Below are 21,699 nucleotides of genomic sequence, written 5' to 3' on the forward strand. Positions count from 1 at the left end.
TCCAGGAAAAAGCATAGGTGCCCTAATGGCCACTCTGTCCATAGTAATCACAGCTTAAATGTGAGAAAGCATCCAATAAATATGGATGCTGTCTTTTGAAAAAGCAGATCACTTTTTCAATGCGCTTTTGCTGTGTGGACGCTCTCTTTCAAAATAAGTTTTTCCGGAAAAGCTTCTTCTGAAAGAAGCCTGCAGTCTAGCTGTAGTCTGTTTTTCTATTGGGACCACAGTAAGTAATATTGGCCCCTATAACTTCTCTATACATTGATGATACAATTTATAAGTATCATTTACACAATGATTTTGTATAACACTGTTACATACACCCTTAAATGAAACACCTTCAGTCTCATCAGTCACTATTTTTATGATACTTGTTTCATATTTCTAGTAATTCTCTTCACTTCTTTCTGAATCCCTTTGATTTCTGCTATATCATTTTTCAGATAGGGTGGTCTGAATTGAACTGTGCCCCATGCAAAGGCATACTTCTGATTTATGTAAATGGTTCTAGAAGATTTTCCATATTCTCTATTCCATTCCTTATACATAATAATATTTTGTTTGTCTTTGACTGTTCAATGGTTTGTCCTAGGGATGTAATATAGTTGATTAACCGATTAACCAATAAGCAAAAGCTTATAGGTTAATGCTTATAAGCTTATAGACTACACACATTTCTTCTCCCCTCACTTCCCACCACGAAATTTTTAGCAGGCTAGCCAGCAGCCCTGCTCAGTTCCGGCTTGCGCTGGGTCAGGGAGCTCAGACCTCCTGCCTGGATAGGGGCTGCTGCCACTGAGGCAGCAATGTGGGGTGGCAGGCAGCTGGTCCATGAGGGGAGCTGGTTTTTAAACTGGCTTCCCTCGCAGACCAGCTGTCACCTGGCACCCTGAACGTCTGCCTCTAATAGAGAGACAGCAGCATGGGATGGCAGGGGGCTCCCTAGGAGTGGGGCTGGAGCGCACTGGCTGCCAGCCCCACCCCTGGGGCCTATAGAATAGTCAAGTCAATGATAAGAATTCATGAGGTTACTCGACTATTCAATGAATCCATATTTAACATCCCTAGTTTGTCCACAGTGATTCCCTCTTCCTTTTCTTGCACTAATGTAAAACCCAGCAATATGTGTGAGTTCCTCAGATGATTCTTTCCTGTTTGCATTCTCTTACATTTGTTAATGGTAGAGTTCGCGTGCCATTCACCTAGCTCCGTGAGGTCACTTTAAAGTTCCTCGCAGTCTTTTCTAGTCTTCATCTAAATAATTCTGTCTTCTGCAGATTTTGCCACCTCGTTGTTCTGTTCCTTTTTAAAATAAATTAGTACACATATTAGTCCACGGTGCTTAGTTATAGATATGTGGGGGCACCCTATTGATAACCTTTCACCAAGCTGAAGATGGCCCATCTATTCTTACAAAATATTTTCTGTTTCTGAGCTGATTTGTGGCAGAATTTTGTAAGTACTACTTTTTCTCAGTAGTCTCTTGTGAAGGACTTTTTCATGACTTTCAAAAAGCCTTTCACAAATTACATCAACTAATTCTCTCTAATCCAATGTCTTGTTGACAGAGAATTTTAGCAGATTAAAGAGGCATGATTTTTCCTTAGTTCATCCAGTGATAGTGGCTTTCACATATTAAAATATGTATTGATTCTGGACCAAATACTGTTCTCAGTGGGCTTGTCTACACTACAGAGAAAATCAGCCTTCCAGAGGTTGATCTTTTAGCATTCAAATTAGTGTGTCTAGCAAAGACCCCACCAATTCAAACTGAGATGGCGCGCCTTCAGCACTAGTAGTCCTGCTTATCATGAGAAGTAAGGGAAGTCAATTGCAGCATTTGTTCCCATCAACCTCCCGCTATGTGGACGATCTGAAAACATGATTTAAGATATGTTGAGTATTTTAAGTCGATTTTCACCTTTACTGTAGACCAGGCCAGTGTTAACACCGTAAATCCAGACTAATTCAGCTAGAGTTTGTCTAAGTTTACTCTGGTGAAATAGAGATCAAAATTTATCCAGAAAAAGCTTAATTCAAAACCACAGATTGTGTTTCAAATACAGTATATTGAGTGACTCAGAATGTTCTAGAAGATCAAGATCTGTTTCATGCCATATGTTAGCATGACACTGCAACATTAATAATGTTGACTAAAGAAAGGAATAATTATATGTGTGCTTATTTTGCTGTCATTAATTTATCTGTTAGCTATGACCATGAAGGACGCCTGACCAATGTAACACGTCCCACCGGAGTGGTGACCAGCCTTCACCGGGAAATGGAAAAATCTATTACAATCGATATAGAGAATTCCAACCGGGATGATGATGTAACAGTCATTACCAATCTCTCATCTGTAGAGGCTTCCTATACAGTGGTTCAAGGTACAAGAGTGCACTTTTCAGCACATTAGACACAAACAGCAATATCTCTCTAGTACTTTATGGGGGTCATTCTCAACAAATTCATACCTAAATGCACTTTTTAGCAGTAAAAAGATCATAAAGTTCTTGGAAGAAACTCCCACACATAATATGTGAAAATGGTTTTCCCCAGTTAAGTCAAATACATTGTGATCATTATCTGTTGTAAATTGGCTTTGGTTATGCCCTTCATGTCAGATTTACCCTACCCACATTGAGAAAGCATTACACTCCAGCACAACATTGGCTATGACTTTAGTAACAAAAAGATGGAGTAAAATGCAGGATCAGACCCTTTTCTGATGTCTTGGTTTAAAAAAAAATGTGATGTCAATGCAACATCACCACATCAGAGACTGATGCCACAGCTTTGCATGCCACAGAAGAGATCAGCAACAAAATGAATAAATATTCCCTTGTGTGAAACTTTCTGACGTGGACCAAAAGTTGTATATGGCACAGGCTACGTCTACACTGCCTTTTTTTTGCAGAAGAGGCAATGCAAATTAAGCGCTCATTAGCTACTTCTCGTGCTTTATTTGCATATTCTCTTCCAGTGCTTTTTGTGCAAGAGGTTTTTGTGCATAAACAAGCAGTGTAGACAGATCCATTCTGCGCAAAAAAAAACCCTTTTGCGCAAGATCCTTATGCCTCAAAAAAGGAGGTATACAGATCTTGTGCAAAAGGGGTTCTTTGTGCAAAACGGAACCGTCTACACTGCTGGTTTTTGCGCAAAAACCTCTTGCACAAAAAGCGTCGGACAGAATGTGCAAATGAAGCGCGAGAAATTGCTAATGAGCACTTCATTAGCAACCTCTCTGCCAGCAAAAGACACAACGTAGACATAGCACAGTGTAAACAGTTACCAAAGAGCGGCAAGGAGTCCTGTGGCACCTTATAGACTAACTGAAGTGTTGGAGCATAAGCTTTCGTGGGCAAAGACCCACTTCGTCAGATGCAAGTCACTCCAACACTTCAGTTAGTCTATAAGGTGCCACAGGACTCCTCACCGCTTTTGCAGATTCAGACTAATACGGCTACCCCTCTGATACTAGTTACCAAAGACAGACTGAAAGGAGTTTGGTGGATGATGTTTTTTTAATTAAGAGATAATGTCACAGGAATAAGAACATTGCCACATGACAATAGTCTCCTGATATTTATAGACTATTGTCCTCTGACACTTTCTGTTCCATGACTTTAGTTCTGTTCTACCAAATGATTAATTATGTAGATGCTGTCCTTTTTGTTAGAAGATATTGATGCTTGAGTGAGCTGTGTACAACGGAAGTATTGAAAAGCTCCATTCTGATTGTCTTACCAAATGGAGCTATAACATGGCTATAAAAGTACAGTTTTATTTTTATAACTTTTATCAGTCTGTGAAAAGGCCTGACATCTGATTGGCTAGCGCAGCTTCTTTATGGTGGGATAAAGAATGACACAGAGACACATAAAGGATTGTGACTGCCAGCTTGTATTGTTGGGATATTGCACCTTTGGGATTTAAAACTAATCTATAACACGGTGCTGTGTATCTGTGGGGAGGGCAGTTTTTAAAAGACTGAAAAGAAGAAGGGATTAGTTGTTCACTTCTGACAAAAGATTTCAATTCCCTCCTTTTACATCACAGCATTTAATAGGCTTGTTATTCATCCAGCAATTCAGTTAAAAATAAAATTTTCCCCTGAGTTTTTGCTTGTTTTGGAAATACATAAATTATGGTGCTGAAAGACATCACTATAATTTTTTTTTATTTACAATTAAGAGTAAATGGAAAACAACAGTATAAACTATAGCACCTCTGCAGGGTAGCAGCATTAATACTATTGTGCCTTACAATCAATACTGGTGGTAATATTTACCGTAGCACAATGCAGGCAGACTTTATTTGCCATCAGCAGAAGCACCACAAAAAACTGTTAAATTGGTGCTATCTTCTCTTTATGACTAATGTAACTAACCTTTGTTTTTTGTTATTTTATTAGATCAAGTGAGGAATAGCTACCAGCTCTGCAATAATGGCACTTTGAGAGTGATGTATGCCAATGGAATGAGCATAAGCTTCCACAGTGAACCTCATGTCCTGGCTGGTACTGTTACCCCTACCATAGGACGATGTAATATTTCCCTGCCAATGGAAAATGGCCTAAATTCAATTGAATGGCGCCTGAGAAAAGAACAGATAAAAGGCAAAGTGACAGTGTTTGGAAGAAAGCTCAGGGTAAGTGGACCTTACTGTAAGAACAATCTTTTGTCCTTTATCAAAACTGGTTTTCTACTCTGAATGATATTTTATTCAATTTGAATTCATAAAAATGAGCAGGATAATGACGTGGACTAGCAGTGGTACTGTCTAATGTATTTGAGAAGTCAAATAAACAAATAAAGTGGAAGAGTCTATGGTTACCATCACCAAGAATATTTCAAAGGAGGCTTGTAAAAATACCCAGTCTGGGGCAAGGTCATTATGTTGCTGGAATTTCCATCTTTCTAATGAGATGCAATATAAAAATCCTGACCCTTTGCATATCATGATAATCTGGAACTCTTCATAATAATTTGACTGAGTTTCCAGACAAAATTCTAATTCATGTAATCACATTCTACTAACCTAAATTCCCCCTGCAATTTCTCTGGGATAGGTATTTGTCTTTATTTCATTTTGTAAATTATAAGGCTATGTAAACTGTCTCTATTTTCCCACACCCCTGCTTCCACAAGGTGGTTAAAATTTCACTGTGAATGAAGTGGATCCACTATATAGAGATTGATTGGAAGGCACTTTAGGATACTGAGATAAAAATGTGATGGGTCTCATCCAAAGCCCATTTAAGTCAACCAGAGACTTCCGTTGACTTCACTGAGCATTAGATCAGGCTCTATATAACATTATAAAAATACAGATCTGGAAGACACCTTGAGAGGTTGTCTAGTTCATGCCCCTGAACTAAGGCTAGACTTAGAATTCTAGACCATGTTTGTCCTAGACCATAGGTGTTTGTCCAATGTGCTCTTAAAAACCATAGAATTCTAGACCATAGGTGTTTGTCCAATGTGCTCTTAAAAACCTCCAAAACCAGGGATTCTGCCACCTCTTTTGGATTCCTGTTCCTGAGTCCAACTACCCTTACAGTTGGAAAGTTTTTTCCTAATATCAAGAGCACGTCTAAACTACATTCCTCTTTCAAACGAGGAATGTAAATGAGCCTGATCGAAAATTCAAATGAAGCGCGGATTTACAAAGCTCGCACTTCATTTGCATAATCGCATGAGAACACTTTTTCAAAAGAACCCGTACTCCTGAAAAAATGAGGGGTACGGGTTCTTTCGAAAAAAGGATTTTTTTTCTAAAGAACTCCATCTAGACTGCAGTTTCTTTTTCAAAAAACACTTTTTCGAAAAAGCGCTCTCATGCAAATATGCAAATGAAGCACATGATTTGTAAATCTGCGCTTCATTTGAGTTTTCGATTGGGCTCATTTACATTCCTCTTTTGAAAGAAGAATGTAGTTTAGACATAGCCTAATCTAACTCTGTTTTGTTGTAGAGTGAACTGATTACTTACTGCCTTGCCTTCAGTGGCTATGGAGAACAATTGATCATAGTACTCTTTATTACATTCCTTAACATACTGGAAGATTGTTATTTGGTCTCCCTGAAGTAGTTGTCTTAGTAAGTGTCTTTTCTCAACACTAAATATGCCCCTTTTTAAAAATATTTTCTCATAGATCAGGTTTTCTAATTTTTCTATCATTTTTTCTCTCCTCTGAACTCTTTCTCTCCTCTGAACTCCACATCCTTCCTAAAATGTGGCCTACAGAATTGAACATAGTTATCCAGCTGAGGCTTCGATGCCAACTAAAGCAAGACACTTACCATCCATGTGTAACATACAACACTCCTATTATATACTTCAGAACAATGTTAGCTTCATTGCAGCTGCATCACATTTTTCACTCTTGTGCTATTTGTGAGCCATGATATTCCCTGTATTCTTTTTAGCAATGCTACACAGAGCCCTGATCTACACTATGTTGAAATAACAAGCGGAGCGTCCACACTAACAATCAAAACAATAACTCCTGCTTTCCATGAGGAATAACACTTATTTCAGAATAGTTATTTCAAAATAGCAGTAGTTTGGACACTCCACTGCTGCTGTTTCAAAATAACTACTCCCCAGAGTCATTCAGAGCAAATACTCCCCAGTGTTTCCTGGGGCCCTAAGTCCAGGTAGCGCATCCACATTAAGGGAGTCTTCCTCAGACTAATTTTCAGGCTTCCCTGTAGTGTGGACACGCTATTTTGAAATAGTTATTTTGGGAGTTATTATTTCAAAATAAGTTATTTGGAAATAATTTTCCAGTGTAAATATGCCCCTACATAGTTTTACCCAATTTGTAGATGTGCATTTGATGTTCTACATCCTAAATTAAGTATTTTTCACTTTTCTTTATTGAATTTCATATTGTTGATTTCAGACCAATTTTCCAGTTTTTCAGGGTTGTTTTGAATTCTAATCCTATCTTCCAAAGTGCTTGTACCCACTCAAGCTCATCTGAAAAGTGGATTTTGCCCACACATGCTCATGATACTATATAGATTTTTGTTAGTCTATAAGGGGAGGTCTGTACTGTGGCACTATTTTGGGATACTTACGGTATCCCAAAATAGATATTCTGTGTCTTGACAGCATGCCCATTATTTTGTGTAGATACGCGCTAAGGTGCCACAGGACTACTCATTTGTGTTATCCAGCTTTGTGTTATCCACAATTTGTATAAGTATATTCTCCACTCAGTTATCCAAATCCTTAATTAAATTTTTGGACTGCCAGACCCAGTTGTGACCCAATGTGAACTCCTAGATACACCCTCGCAGTTTGACAGTGAACCACTGATAGTTACTCTTTCGATGGGGTTTTTCAAATAATTGTGCACCCATTTTATAGTAGTTAATTCCAGTGATTATTTCCCTTAGTTTGCTTATGAGGGCATCATATAAGATAGTATGAAAAACCTTACTAAAACCAAGAGATATCACATCTACTACTTCTGTATCTGCTAGACTAGTAACCGTATCAAAGAAAGAAATTATCTTTGTTTGCCGTGATTTGTTCTTGACAAATCCAATGCTGGCTGTTCCTTCTAATGCTGTTATCCTCTTGTTGCTTACAAATTGATTGTGTAACAATTCATTCCAGTATCTTTCAAGGTATCAAAGTTAGGCTGGCTAGAATATAATTCTCCAGGTCCTCTTTGTTCCCTGTTTTAAAGATAAGTGTTGTGTTTGCCCTTGTCCAGACCTCTGGGACCTCACCTGTCCTCCCTGAGTTCTTGAAGATAATTGCTAACAGTTACATACTTGTTTCACCAACTTCCTTAAGGAATTGCATAAGTTGTTCTTATTATTGGATATTATACATTGAATCAACTGCTTAGTTACTTGCGGAGAGAAATAAGACAGGAGATACTACATTTTAACATTCTCCTGGTGTTTAGTGGTTAGCAAATTCTCAGGACACAGTTATCAGTACCCTTCCCTGCTTTCTTTATGCTGTCTGTATCTTCAGAGTTGCATACTCCTGTATTTTTTTTAAGACAAAAACTGGAATGAGATTAGCAGCTAAATCCTTAATGACTGGATTTCAGGACTGTGTAATTGATTTTTGATATGCTGTACTGTAGAAGTTGATTATAAGTAGTAATCACTCATTTTCTAAGATAAATCAGCTCTGCATTTTGACTAGGTCTTCAAAACAAAAATAAATGAGGCCCTAAAATAAAATGGCTATAATCCTTGCTCTAAATATTAAAAACTTAATAGAGGTACTTGTGGTAATTAGCTGAAGTTAAATGCACAAATCTTAGAGCTGAATCCTTGCCAGTTAGATTTCCTTCCATCATGTTTATGTAAATCAAAACACAGCTTTATCTATCAACACCTCAACATTTAATTGTCTGGTGTTAGTTCCTGTAACAATAATCACATATCCATTTAGCTCTTTTAAATGGAAATTACTATGAGATTATAACAGGTTGAGTGGACTGAAAATGCAATTTGAAAATAAAGGAGAAAGCATAGAATTTATTTGCATCTCATTTATTTTAATTCACCTTTGTAAACTATTTAGTGAATGAAATGAAAGCAACCATTTTGGAAAATTGTGAGGAAGCAGGTGGGATGTAAGGTAGAGAGGTAGGCGCTGTAGTCTGGGACAGATCAGCATGAATGGAGGGCATAGTACATAGCTTCTGTGAGAATTTGAGATGGATCAGAACACGTATTTCCCAACTGAGACCCAAATTTGGGACAGAGACAGAGCCAAGGGCAAATGAAAGCTGTTAGTGCAGGAGTCTGGCCTTGTATTTAATTAATTTCTTAAGGCAAATGCCATTTTCAATATTAAATCTCCCTCTTGAAATTTCTCATGTAAATATTAGCAATGATTGGAGTGAGATAATATCAGCTTTGTGCATGGAACACAGGTACATTTCAATCTCAAATTCAAGAGCCTCTTTCTTGCAGACTCTCAGTGGACAGCTCAGATCCAGTTATTCCCTGATTATGGGTGCTCAGTTACTATGTGATGGACGCCATACAAAATCAGCCGTGTATTGAACGGTGTGCAGGCAATTCAATCCAGAGCCCTAAGAAAGAGAGGAGGGGGGAATTACACTTTTAGGTTTGTTTGTTTTTGTTTACATTGTAATATCCCTCCACTGAATTTTGTTGGAAGAGCCATTAACCAACATCTAGAAGGGCTCTTCCCTATTGTGACTTACACAGCGACAGCAAAAAGAAGAAACAGCTGTGTGTGTAGGTCGCAGAACAAAAGAAAAATAGCTTGCTAGATAATCCTCCGTCATGATAGTCGTATTAGTGTTATTAGCGTTCCCCAAAGGAGTGGGAGATAGTCATTTTGTTTGGGTTTCTATATAATTAATATGACATTGGAATTATACTCTGTGGTGTTACTTATTTTGCAAATGAAAACGAAGTTGCTGAAGTATCAAACAGGTGCTTCATTATTCTCAGAGTAAATGTCTTTGTGTAGCCATGCTGGTGTGTCATTGTTCACTGGTACTTCAACTCACTGACACAAAAAACCTGGTCACTGGTCACCTTTGTAAAGAAGAGTCAGCTTCCTTCTAGGCCAAAGGAGAGAGCCCTTAAATGCAGGTTTACTAGCAAAGGCTGGGTGTTGGGTGAAGCTGCTATGATGAGGTAAAAATGTCAAGCTGTTTATAAAGATGCAACAGTCTTACAAAAGAGCTAAATGTTCAAACAATTGGTTTCCCCTCACTCCCTCCACACTGAAAGCATCCAACAAAACAGGAGATCACCATGCCTCCTACAAAGAAAGACGACAGAGGAGCAAGAGCTGGTTATGGGATTTTGGTGCCTGGTGCAGACCTCCATAGATTTAGACAGCAACTTTCTGGTTCTTCCATCACTGCCTCTCATCGAATCATAGAATACTAGAACTGGAAGGGACCTCAAAAGGTCATTGAGTCCAGTGCCCTGCCCCCACGGCAAGACTGAGCACCTTCTAGATCATCCCTGACCAATATCTATGCAACCTGCTCTTAAATCTCTCCAGAGATGAAGATTCCACAACCTCCCTAGACAATTTATTCCAGTGGTTTCTCACCTTGACAGTTAAGAATTTTTCCTGATGTCCAACCTAAACCTCCCTTGCTGCAGTTTAAGCCCATTGCTTCTTGTCCTATCATCAGAAGCCAAGTAGAACAATTTTTCTCCCTCCTCCTTGTAACACTCTTTTAGATACTTGAAAACAGCTATCATGTCCCCTCTCAGTCTTCTCTTTTCTAAACTAAACAAGCCCAATTTTTTCAGCATTCCCTCATAGGACATGTTTTCTAGACCTTTAATCATTTTTGTTGCTCTTCTCTGGATCTTCTCCAATTTTTCCACATCTTTCTTGAAATGTGGTGCCCAGAACTGGACACAGTACTCCAACTGAGGCCTAATCGGCGCAAAGTAGAGCGAAAGAATTACTTCTCATGTCTTGCTCACCACATTCCTGTTAATATATCCCAGAATCATGTTTGCTTTTTTGCAACAGTGTCAAACGGATGACTCATATTTAACTTGTAGTCCATTATGACCCTTAGATCGCTTTCTGCACTACTCCTTCTTAGACTGTGCTTTATGGGATCATAGGTTGTAATGTTGACAAGGGAATTTTGTTTCTCATATATGTTTGACAGCTGTGTACATGGCAACATCACTTACTAATAGAAAGCCACAATGCAACATATAGAGGTAGAAAATTTGTGATCTACAGGTTGAAACTCTCTAATCCAGCACCCTTGAGACCTGGACATTGCTGAACCAGAGAATTTGCCGGACAATGGGAGGTCTGTGTTGTCTAGCACCATTATCAACACTTCCACTGCTTACTCTGCTCTTAGAAGACATTTAGAGGTATATTAGAGCTAAATAACCACATAGAATGCTAGGAGCCAGGACTAGTAGCTGTAAACAAACTTTATGGGACTGCAGAAAACTTAGCCACACCCATGATAAGTGGACAACCAGCTAACTAAAATCATGCCAGACCACAGAAGTTACTGGACCAGAGAGGTTCAACCTGTAATAATTTTAGATCCAGAAGGAGAAAGGACCGTTAATGACACCTTGAAAAGTTTTTAAACCGTGGAAATTAAGATAATTATCTACTAAATAATTTAAAATTCCCTCTAATCATCACAGACACATGATATTAATGTATTAGCCAAATTTATTTGAGGCTAAAATGTTCCTTTAATTCTATAGATAGATGTCATTAATAATATAATAATCTGGCACCCTCTATTTTCCCCACTAGATCTTAAAGTGCAGGGTTTTCATAGATATTTGACATTCACACAGATCTTTCATGTATAAAAATGGTGGCCACTTCTGAAAGTTTGTCATTGATGACTGAGTTCTGCTTCCAAGATTTCCTTTCTACTAAAACCTTCAACAAGGAATAAGATAGAAAAGCATTTCCTTTCCCAAGGGTTTTTTTTTTTTCCTGAAGTACTATTATTGTCTTCACATCAGAGCTAGTCTATTTGTCAATACCAAAACCTTCTGTGGGAAATCCCACATGAAGAACAATATCTAAGAGCTACTCAGAAAATTAAAACTGCATTAAAGAGCAGAATTGAATTAGCTGAAAAACATCAGACTGAGAAAAATGAACTATAATTAAAAAATTATTTTCTTATGAACACAAAATTGTATTAATTTTAAAATTGCTTTTTGTAGAACTGAATTCTTACAGAGTGGGTAGGGATGGGAATTGGGCTTACTCTGCCAGTGAAAATAATTCAGAATAACTTTAATGTCCTCTAGGAAGGCTCAGGATTAATTTACATATTGTTTGATGTGCAGTTTAAATTTGGATAAGAAAAAATGTTGCTTAATCAAAGCTACTGTAAAATATAAGCTGAAGAACAAATTCCCAGGAACAGATGAATGCTTCTTAAGTAGTCATTGCTGTCAAAAGATATCTAATTTAAAGACTTCTACTTTATTAATGGTGCGTTCACAATTAAATTACTTAAGAAGCTTTATTAGATTATAGTGCTGGCCTGGATTTTCTGTGGCTTGGCCTCCAGTGAGTATACCGCTTTATCTTTCTTATAGCATTTGCAGTAGTGAATGCTATAGTTAAGGTTACATATTCAGTTCTTACAACCCTTGTTCTTATTTGCTCACAACTTTCCAAAACCGTTTCCTGTGGGATTGAAACTTTTCATGCTGTGTTGTGTTTGTTTTTTGGAAGTCTTACTAAAGGAAGTAAGAAAGTGAAATATATTTACTCAGCTTAAAGAAATTTATGGGATTTTTATTGCTTGCTAGGGACCTTAGGTTGCAAGATGCTGAGAGTTCAGCTTGCTCAGCAAGCACCTCGTGGAATCAAAGCCCAAAGCCTCAAAAAAGGACTGAACAAAAAACATTGTATGTGCCATTTTCCTCTGAGGAAAAGCCTCTCTCTTGAAAGGGGGGGAAGTTAGAATGAGAAAGTGTTGAAAGCACTAAACTTGGGGGTTGTGACTCCCTCGGGGTTATGGCAGCCCTCCTCTTTCTATGGCTAGATTGAAGGGGGAGTTCCCAAAACCCTTTCCTGTTGTACTGTGGAGTCATAGTATGAAAAAATATTGAGACCTACTAGTGTAAAAATTACTTCTGAGCATACTCTGTGGGTGCCTACTAAATGTTAAGAGCTTATAACACACCCAGGGACCGTTGCTCAGAAATTACAGCTAGCCCAGGAAGCATTGTAAAATGTCTCAGCAAAGCATTCCTGCATTTTTTTTTTTAAGTAAATTCTGGGAAATGTAATTGTCCTTTCAATGTATTTCACTGTCGTAGTTACTGTGGGCTGGGATTTATTGATTCACTGAACACAGTCTTCTTACATTTGTATAGGTCCATGGAAGGAACTTGTTATCCATTGATTACGACCGAAACATCCGCACAGAGAAAATATATGATGATCATCGAAAGTTTACACTGAGAATAATTTATGATCAGCTAGGACGTCCTTTCCTTTGGCTACCCAGCAGTGGGCTTGCTGCTGTCAATGTTTCTTATTTCTTCAATGGACGACTGGCTGGACTGCAGCGTGGTGCCATGAGTGAAAGAACAGATATAGATAAGCAAGGCAGAATCATCTCCCGCATGTTTGCTGATGGGAAAGTGTGGAGTTACACATACCTGGAAAAAGTAAGTGGCTTAATTTAAACTACAACATTAGTTCCAAAGGCGGGTGTCCAAAAGGCAGTGTGGTGCTAGTATCACAGCGCCTAACTTGTAGGGATATAGAAAATGCCGGGACTCTCAAAGCCTGTGTAAGGTGCTGTCAGGGTTGCTCCCTACTCTGGCACTCGGAGTGCAGGAGGTGAGTGCCCACAAAGACCTTAAATACCTTATCTCTATAGGCTCTGCTTACAAAAAAAAATGTACCCAGGGTCACAGATGCACTGGCTCTGAGAAAACAAAAGCTGCCTCCATCAAGTGATTTCAGCCTAAAAAACAGAAGGGAACACATGAATTCCTTCCCCAGAGGTACCCCACGCTCTGTTGCTCCAAAAGAGCTTGAAAATAGAAAAGAGGGAAACAAGCTGCAATCTCTGTAACTTTCCAGGACATAAGAATCAAATAATCACCTTTAAAAAAGTGATTTTTATTAACAAACAAAAGATATACCTGATACAGCATACTTGGTTGTTAGGTGTACAGAGCAACTAAGTAAAACAAATTAAAACACAGACAGAATCTCTGGGAAAAACTCTTAGGGTATGTCTAGACTGCATCCCTCTGTCTGCAGAGGGATGCAGATTAGGCAGGTCAACACTGCAAATGAAGCGGGGATTTAAATATCCCATGCTTAATTTGCATAAAAATGGCCACCATTTTTGCAGACTCAGCACTTTGTCGGCAAAAAGCAGCAGTCTAGAGGGGGAATCTGTTGAGAAAGAAAGCCTTTTTCGACAGATCCCTTATGCCTCCTGCAAGGAGGAGCCCTTAAAGGGGTTGACTCTGGCCACAGTGCCTGTGCCAGCTCCAAGCCTGCCAGCCCAGAGCCAGCAGTCACTGCCCCTGACCCAGTGGCCCCAAAATATAAGCCACCAAGCCACTGGCAGCCAGCCCTCCACAGCTCTCCAGAAACAGTGTGCCAGCTCCCAGGAGCCTGCCCAGAGGAGGCCCAGAGAAGGCAGGTGCCTTCCTGGTCCAGGGCAGAGATCATGGACCTTATTCAGGTTTGGGGGGGATGCTCCCAATGTCCATGGTCTCTGCACTAGATGGAGGAACGCGGCCATCTATGGCAGGATAGCTGCCAGCAGGCCAGCAAAGGCCACATGCGAACCCAGGAGCAGGTTTGCATGACCAATCAAGTTGGTCCAGAGAGACCTCTACCCCTGAGCTTCCCCTCCCCCTTCTTCCCCTTGCTTCCCCTTTCAGCTCCCTCCTCCCAGGTTTTCCCTCCCCTTTCCCACCCTCTCTCCTCCCCTCTTCTGCCTCCTTTCCCCAGTCTCACCAGAGTTTAATTCCCCCGCTCAGTTTTGTTAAATAAAGACAGTTTGTGTTCATAAAAACACATGTATTTTATTTGACATCAGGAAGGGGGGCTAGCGGGAGTAAGTGGAAGGACATGAGGGAGGAATGAGGCACAAGCCCCCAGTGGGGAACACCAGGGAGATTGTTAGTGCTCCTTAGGGAGGAAGCTCTCCCGCAGGGCCTCCTAGATACTAACAGCCCCCCGATGGACCTCCTGGATGGCAGCCTGCAGAAAGTGCAGCCAGGCTCACAGCAACACATCCAAGAGAAGCACCAGAGTGCCCAGGGGCAGCTCTGCTCCATGCTGCAGAGTGCTGTAGTGTCCCGAGTTAGGGCAACCAGAGCATGCAGAGACAAAATGGTTTGCTGTCCCTCATCGAGGTAGGCAAGCAAGCAGGGAAAGCTGAGAACCGGCTGTCCTGGGGGAGGTACCTTTAAGCACAGGCCTCAGATACTTTGTGTGGCTGCTGCCTGAGGCTAACTCCTAAACTGATGCCCTGCCGGACCTGGTTCCAAATGGCCTTAAATGCGATTCAGCGTCCACTCAGTGTGGATGTACTATTTCAAAATAGCAAAACGCTACTTTGAAATGCATTTTGTGTATAGACACGTTATTTTAAAATAAGCTATTTCGAATTAACTATTTTGAAATAGCTTATTTCGAAATAACACTGTGATGTAGACATACCCTTAGTGAATGGGGAAGGGAAGGCATGGATTCACACAGAGACGTTTAAATCAACCAACCAAATTAAAGAAAAAATACCCTGATTGTGACTAGATCCACTCTTCCCTTTACTCATGATCCGTGCTGATATGTACTTCAAGGTCCAGTTCACTCCTATGTCCAATATTTCTTATAGGCATGGTAATTCTGATCCCTGCATCTGCTCCTTGCAGCCCTTAGGTTAAAAATCCCCACAAAGGAAGAGCAGACCAGGTATCTATATCTGATTCAGATTTCAGCACTGTATCCCCATTGGTTCTTCTGGCCCCCTGCCAACATCCTTGCTTGCTACCTGAGTTTAACCTCTTACTCACCAGGTGCTGGCCAGCACTCCTCCTATCCATCACAGGTGCCTAGGTTGCCTTTATAGTGAATGCAGGGAGAGAGGCACATGATTCACAAAAGCCAGTGTGCTAGGCATGAAGTGCAGCCTAAGCTAGCTAATGGAAGATGCTGACCAAAAGAATCTGTGTCCCTCTTACGGAGACAGGCACCAAAGTCTGGGCTACAGAAAGGGACCTGTCTCTGTAAGCAATTCACAGAGAAGAATCCTCTTTGGAGTTAGGCCTGTATACAAGCTGGAGGGAAGCCTACCTCATAACTTTTAGCTCTGTTGCAAGGGACTCACCTGGGCTGTGAGAAACCTTTGTTTGTGCCCCTCCACCTGTTCCCTGCACCTGAGGGGGAGAAGAGATGTGCCATATCTCAGGTGAGTGCTCTAGCCAGCTGGCTGATGTGGGGATCCTTAAGTATCTCCAGAGGGCAGCAGCTTCAACAGGAGAGACTGAAGGAGCCTTCGCATTAGGATCCACACATGCCTGGGCTAAATGTTATGAGGGAGCTCTTCCTCCTCCGCCTCCCCTCAGCTCCAGATGCTCAGAGTACACCCACCGGATTGGTCCCCACATGATTGCCTGTCTGCCCTTAGTTTAAGAATAGCTTTGGGGCGTAGGTGGAAGATAGATGCTTCTAATATCCTTCTACAGCAAAAACATAAGGCTCCAGTGAGTTTAGGCATGCACAGGGTTAAATGGGAGTTTTGTGCATTACTGTGGTTCCAAAATTGAGACTTGGGCACCTAAAGCAGGGACTTGGGCACTTAACATCTTTTGTACATACAGAACAGAGACTGCTATTGCATGTTCATTCTGATCTTATATACATACAGGTACGTGACCTAGAATTCTTAACGTTCCAACAGTTAAAAAGCCTTTTATGCCAGATCTGTAAATTTTTTAGTTTTTCAATTAGCCAAAGGAAATACTTTGTTCGTGATTCAGCTCTTTTCATATTTCCATAAAATAGAATAGGCTACCATAATAGCAGCATGAACTAACAGGATGAATTTTATACTATTTTAAAATGCATGACTAAACTTGACAGAACATCCCAGTAGCTGCAGATATCTTATCTCTAATCATCATTTATTAAATGAAAATATGGTAATTCATTTCTATTTAACCTAATTTAAGCCACTTTGATCTTGATAGTTTATCTAATCCTTAAAAACACTTCATGCTATGCTCCCTATCGCACCCCATCCCCTTCTATTGTGTTAGGTATGCTAGAACTGTTCTCTCTGCTAACTTCTCCACACAAGTTTTACAGTATTTGGTGTAAATCACAACTGCCAATGGAGATGTAAATTAGGACATTTACCGCAAAACAATATAGGAAGAGTATGGAAGAGGTTGATACAAAATGCCTTCCATTTCCTCCTCAGAATTGATTTTTTTTTTTTCCAAAGAGGAAAATATATTCATCATACATGCTAGTGATATATTCATACTGTTGGGCAGCATTGGGCCCTAGATGTATTTGAACCTTATGTACATATTTTTATTGTAACACTGAAACCTATTCTGTAAATTCTTGATTTAAAAATGTGCTTTTCTCCCTTAAATTCAGAAAGCGAAAGAAACTGAAAGACTATAAAATATATCATCTTTGTCTTTTTTTTTTAATAGTCCATGGTACTACTCCTTCAGAGTCAACGACAGTACATCTTTGAGTATGATTCCACAGACCGCCTCCATGCTGTCACCATGCCTAGTGTTGCTCGGCACAGCATGTCCACTCATACCTCTATTGGCTACATTAGGAATATTTATAACCCTCCTGAAAGCAATGCTTCAGTGATTTTTGATTACAGCGATGATGGGAGGATTTTGAAAACATCTTTTTTAGGAACTGGTCGACAAGTTTTCTACAAGTATGGGAAACTATCCAAGCTGTCTGAAATTGCTTATGACAGTACTGCAGTTACTTTTGGATACGATGAAACTACTGGAGTTCTGAAAATGGTTAACTTGCAGAGTGGCGGCTTTTCTTGTACAATACGCTACCGTAAAATTGGCCCATTGGTTGACAAACAAATCTACAGGTTCTCTGAAGAAGGTATGGTGAATGCAAGGTTTGATTACACCTATCATGATAATAGCTTTCGGATTGCTAGCATCAAGCCTATAATAAGTGAGACTCCTCTTCCAGTTGATCTTTATCGTTACGATGAGATCTCTGGCAAAGTAGAACATTTTGGCAAATTTGGAGTTATCTATTATGATATAAATCAAATAATTACTACGGCAGTGATGACCTTGAGTAAGCACTTTGATACCCATGGGCGCATTAAAGAAGTTCAGTATGAAATGTTCAGATCACTCATGTATTGGATGACAGTTCAGTATGACAGCATGGGAAGAGTAACAAAGAGAGAACTGAAACTTGGACCTTATGCCAACACAACCAAATATACTTATGATTATGATGGAGATGGGCAGCTCCAAAGTGTGGCAGTAAATGACAGACCAACCTGGCGTTACAGTTATGATCTGAATGGGAATCTTCATCTCTTGAATCCAGGGAACAGCGTGCGGTTGATGCCTCTACGCTACGATTTAAGAGACAGGATTACACGTCTGGGTGACATGCAGTACAAAATCGATGATGATGGATTCCTATGTCAAAGGGGCTCAGATATATTTGAGTACAACTCAAAAGGTCTCTTAACAAGAGCTTACAACAAAGCAAGTGGGTGGAGCATTCAGTACCGTTATGATGGAGTAGGGCGAAGGGCATCTTGTAAGACAAACCTGGGGCACCATCTTCAGTACTTTTATGCTGACCTTCATAATCCTACAAGAATGACACATGTTTACAATCATTCCAATTCAGAAATTACTTCTCTATATTATGATCTACAAGGCCATCTCTTTGCAATGGAAAGTAGCAGTGGAGAAGAATATTATGTTGCCTCTGATAACACAGGTACACCACTGGCAGTATTCAGTATTAATGGACTTATGATCAAGCAACTTCAGTACACTGCATATGGAGAGATATATTATGATTCCAACCCTGACTTTCAATTGGTCATCGGATTTCATGGAGGGCTATATGATCCTCTGACCAAACTGGTTCATTTTACTCAAAGAGACTATGATGTTCTGGCGGGGCGTTGGACATCTCCTGATTACACTATGTGGAAAAATATTGGTAAAGAACCTGCTCCATTCAATTTATATGTGTTTAAGAGCAACAACCCTCTCAGCAATGAACTTGATTTAAAGAATTACGTAACAGGTGAGAACTCGTTTGCGGTTGCTTACTAAAAAGTTTTAGTACAAATTTCTAAAGTTTAGAATTTTGTGTTGGGAAAAGAAATAGCTCAAACTTCTCCTTTCCAGGACTCTCTGCTGCCTCCTCATCCACCTGCAGCCCCCTTCTCCCATCAAGCTAGGACCACCTTCCCATTTGATCTCTGACTCTAGGTTGTGACTCCCAGATTAAGATCTCATGAAAGAGCATTCTTAAATAAAGGGGAATCACTTATAAATAATGATATTTAGTTTTTATGTAGCAATTTTCATGTCGATTTAAAAATGTACAACAGATGGTACCATTTGCTAAGGGAAAAGATGAAGACAGATGAAATGGAGTGTTCAAAGTCACCTAGAAGGGCAGTGGCAGAGTCAGGAATTAGGACTCAGGTCTTCTGACTCCCAGTCCAATGTCCTGTCCCTTCAATAATACCCTAAGATTATCTACTGACTTTGTCCATGGGACCTCAGTTCCTGCCAAAAGTAGCTCTGATTAAACATTTAGGTTGTCTACACTGCACCCTTATCTTGAAATAAGGCATTATTCTGAAATGTCTCTTAACCCTCATGCAATGAGGTTTACAGGGACATTGGAATAGTAAGTCTGTTATATTTTGATATAATGAGTTTGCTCTTAAGACGTAGAATAGCTATTTTGAGATACCAGAGGTGTCCCGAAATAGCTCTGCAGTGTAGACATAGCCTTATTTCCTTTCCCCTTTCTGCCTGTAAACTCCAACCTGCTTTAGGTTCTTGCTTTAAGAAAAGAACCTTAATGTTTTAAGCAAAGTTTCTTCTTGGAAGACTGAGGAACATCTGTAGTGTTAGGATGTGAGACAATAAATCAGTTTAGATTGCATGTATTGGGTTTGGGTGAAACATCTAACTTCCTCTCAGTTACTACTAATTTGCCACTTAGTAGGATCACATCATACTTGAGCTAGCCCATTTTTTTAAGAAAGGTAATTAAGATGTATTCAGAGAAACTCTTTACGGAGAGACTCTGCAGCATGTTGTAATTAAAACAGCAGTGCACTTTTTAAAAAAAAAAAAAAAAGAGCTAACACAGTTTTAGTGGCAGAACTTCAAGAAATGTGTGACTTTTCTTCAAGAGGACTTATATTATGATTATTGGTTCTTTTTAAGTGTGATTACATTGTGTGTGCTAAATTTGTAAGGTTGCCCTTCAATTGCTTTGCATTCTTGAGACACCAGTAATTTTCTCTTGATACTGGGAAAGAATTTGTCAGCAGTGAAAAATATCTTGCATTCTTGGGGTCTAATTTAGTGGTCCTTAATTGAACAAAACGATCAGTGTCCATCAGGGTTTGGCTCAGCTAATAACTGCACATTTTGGCCACTAGTGATTAATTTTAGAAGCCCCCAAATCCAGTGGGTCCTCTCTCACTGTAAGAGAGTTCATTGCACTCAGAAGATGTAATCTTCATTTTCATTCATGCATCCACAGAAGAAATTCAGGAAAGATACACTAATTGCGTGTACAGTATGAACTTTTAATGCCACAACAAAAACGGTTTATTACTACTGCAGATACTTGCTGCTCTTGTAAGATTCCCTGGGCTAAAAGAATGTTCTTGGACAATGTTATTATATATGGAGTTAATTTTCATAAGTGAGAAATAAATACAACCTTCATGCACAGCCCCCTAGACATATTTACAGTTAACACTTGATGCTTATTTGCTGACAGCTTTTTGCTGCAGAAGAAAATTTTTCCAGCTGTGTAACGACATCCTGTAAAGAACATTAGGAATAGAAAATAATGAACTATTAAAATGAGAAAGAACCTCCTCTGTATTGCCAGATGAGGACAGCTAAAGTAAATTGCTTGGGAGGCAATGTTCTACCATATGATATAACAAATTGAAGCTATGAAATAAAAGGAGTAATGGCTCTTGCTGTATATAGCTGAAGGAAAAATGTATAATATAATAGAAGATCTGTACACATTTCTTTAATGCAATTGTGATAGAATCTGAAATTGGACACAATGCTATTTATTTCAGTGTCTAGCAGGGAAAAAAATTAAGAATACAAACATATTCAGAATTTCTCCACCCACTTACAATTAGATTTTAATGACCCATCTCCACCCCTAAAAGATACTTCTAATACAATGTGTTAACATATCCGGGTACGTCTAAACTACATGGCTCCGTCGACAGAGCCATGTTGCTTTGTTTGTTTGGCAAAGTCAAATGAAGCCGCGATTTAAACCTCATCCCACGAGGAATAACGGGGCTGCCGACAAAGGGCTTTGATGTCGGCAGGGGAGTGTCCAGACTAGCGCGCTGAGCGGACAAACAGCTGATCAGCTGTTTGTCGGCTCAGTGCGGTAGCCATGTAAATTTAAATGAAGCCGCGATCATTTAAATCGCGGCTTCATTTGAATTTGCCTATGTGTCTAATCTACATGCCTCTGACGACAGAGGCATGTAGTCTAGACACAGCCTTCTAGATGGCAATGGATTCAAGCTCTGGCAATGAAGTGCTGGATTGAGTTTGACACTCATTGACCGTCCTACCGAGAATGCCCCTGCTGGAGCTGGTCAAAAATTTTCAAACAATTGAAAAATATTTAATTTTTTTTTCAACACAACCTCAGACCAAAAAGTTTTCATTCTCTCACACATGCCCCATTTCCAGAGAGAAAGGAAATAAGGGAGGGGGGAAAAACCATTTTCAGTAAAAATGTTCACAATCTTTTTTTAAATGATTTCAAAGCCAATCCTTTCCAAAACTAGCAGACTGAATATTTTGAGCACTTTTAGAAAAATTCTTCCAACAACTTTAGTCATGTTCCCTAATGTACTGCTGGAAGGTATTCAAATACCACCATGAT

The 21,699-nt window shown here is 39.6% G+C and overlaps 2 protein-coding genes across 5 annotated transcripts in view; one reads left to right on the forward strand and one right to left on the reverse strand.

The window, feature by feature from the left end:
* TENM2 (teneurin transmembrane protein 2) overlaps positions 1 to 21,699 on the forward strand; it is a 1,126,385-nt gene that overhangs the window by 1,097,449 nt on the left and 7,237 nt on the right. For all 4 annotated transcript variants that reach the window (XM_075900179.2, XM_075900181.2, XM_089769544.1 and 1 more), the window contains 4 exons: positions 2,215 to 2,390; positions 4,418 to 4,653; positions 12,879 to 13,175; positions 17,205 to 18,819. In XM_075900179.2, the coding sequence (XP_075756294.1) occupies positions 2,215 to 2,390; positions 4,418 to 4,653; positions 12,879 to 13,175; positions 17,205 to 18,819 (2,324 nt within the window). The remainder of the gene's footprint in view (positions 1 to 2,214; positions 2,391 to 4,417; positions 4,654 to 12,878; positions 13,176 to 17,204; positions 18,820 to 21,699) is intronic.
* LOC149523523 (uncharacterized) overlaps positions 1,177 to 21,699 on the reverse strand; it is a 63,632-nt gene continuing 43,109 nt past the window's right edge. Inside the window, exon 5 of the transcript XR_016346982.1 lies at positions 1,177 to 1,305. The gene's annotated coding sequence lies outside the window, so the exon portion shown is untranslated. The remainder of the gene's footprint in view (positions 1,306 to 21,699) is intronic.

This window comes from Pelodiscus sinensis, chromosome 16 (assembly GCF_052426305.1).
Source record: "Pelodiscus sinensis isolate ZL-2025 chromosome 16, ASM5242630v1, whole genome shotgun sequence".
Lineage (NCBI taxonomy): Eukaryota > Metazoa > Chordata > Testudines > Trionychidae > Pelodiscus > Pelodiscus sinensis.